At 35.7% G+C, this 1,145-nt stretch overlaps 1 protein-coding gene across 1 annotated transcript in view; it reads left to right on the top strand.

Annotated features, from left to right (window-relative positions):
* The window catches only part of NMI (N-myc (and STAT) interactor), a 21,932-nt gene that overhangs the window by 11,564 nt on the left and 9,223 nt on the right, over positions 1 to 1,145 (top strand). The window contains exon 4 of the mRNA XM_006880815.1: positions 877 to 983. Coding sequence (XP_006880877.1) covers positions 877 to 983 — 107 coding nt within the window. The remainder of the gene's footprint in view (positions 1 to 876; positions 984 to 1,145) is intronic.

Raw genomic sequence — 1,145 nt, 5'->3', positions numbered from 1 at the left:
CATGTAGCCATCGCTCTAGACTCCTGTCATGACAGAAATACTTAATCACATATCTCTTTTAAACAGTTTTCTCCCTTCTCTGTTTCAGTGCAGTATACATTATTGAACCCATCTTACCCAGTCTCTCCCCAACTTCAAGGACAGTTCCATTCTACAACAGTGACACCATGCAATATTTGTCCTTTTGTGGCTGGGACATTTCACTCAGCATAATGTTCTCCAGAGTCAACTAACTTTTTAAAGAATGGTCTCAACATTTTAGAAAAAGTAGAAATCCTCATTAAATGTGGCCAAGAGAACCCCCAAAATAATACTCACTCTTTGGATATTTAAACTTGTGTGGTCTTCAATTTGAAAACCCCCAGAAAACAGACACAAAGAAAAATGTATTTTTATGCATTTAATGAATGACAGATGATACAGTTATGTACGGTTAAGATTCATTTTAAGAAGAACATTGACCTAGAAAAGTTTTCCAGTTTATTTAACAGAGGAGAAATTCTGACTGCATATTAATATTGTCAGGGAATTCTCTAGTTTCCTGTCTACTGTCAGGGTTGGGAGTTGGGGTGGGGAAAGAGGGTGTGGCTGGAACGAAACAACGCAAGAATTTCTGAAGCATTATTTGGCTTAATAAATGAGCCTGTGACTTGATGAGCTTCTGCTTTGCCATTTTTTGCTGACGTTAAAGGTTTTGCTACTAATAAATCTTACTTTGGCAATACAATGAAATATTAAGAATTCTGAGAAAAATGAAATAAAAATGAGATCCTTTAAAATGAAAAAAAAATTTTAAAGGCAGCATAATTTCTTCTTGAATCAAAGGCATAAAATTTAAAAAAAGATCACTGTTAACACTCTCCAAATGCTTTTCAGTTGCCCAAAGTGTGATAAGAATGAGAAAACATCAAGTGCAGATCGAGAATAAAGTTGTGGAGGTTGTGGCCCAGGCTGTTCCATTAACCTCAGGAGCTCGATTTCAGGTAACAATGTTATGAGTTTCTTTGTGTCTCCAAGAAATATGTGTTACATATCCTAATTTTGGTGATTGTAATCCTATGTGAGTATGGGTTGTGTCTTGTTACATTAACAAGGCAGTGTTAGAGTAGGGTTGTGGGGTTGTTTTTGGTTTGGTTTTTTTGTTT

Source organism: Elephantulus edwardii, unplaced genomic scaffold, assembly GCF_000299155.1.
Source record: "Elephantulus edwardii isolate Elephantulus edwardi_28Jun2011 unplaced genomic scaffold, EleEdw1.0 scaffold00010, whole genome shotgun sequence".
NCBI classification, from domain to species: domain Eukaryota; kingdom Metazoa; phylum Chordata; class Mammalia; order Macroscelidea; family Macroscelididae; genus Elephantulus; species Elephantulus edwardii.
This window is presented reverse-complemented; position numbering and strand designations above follow the sequence as displayed.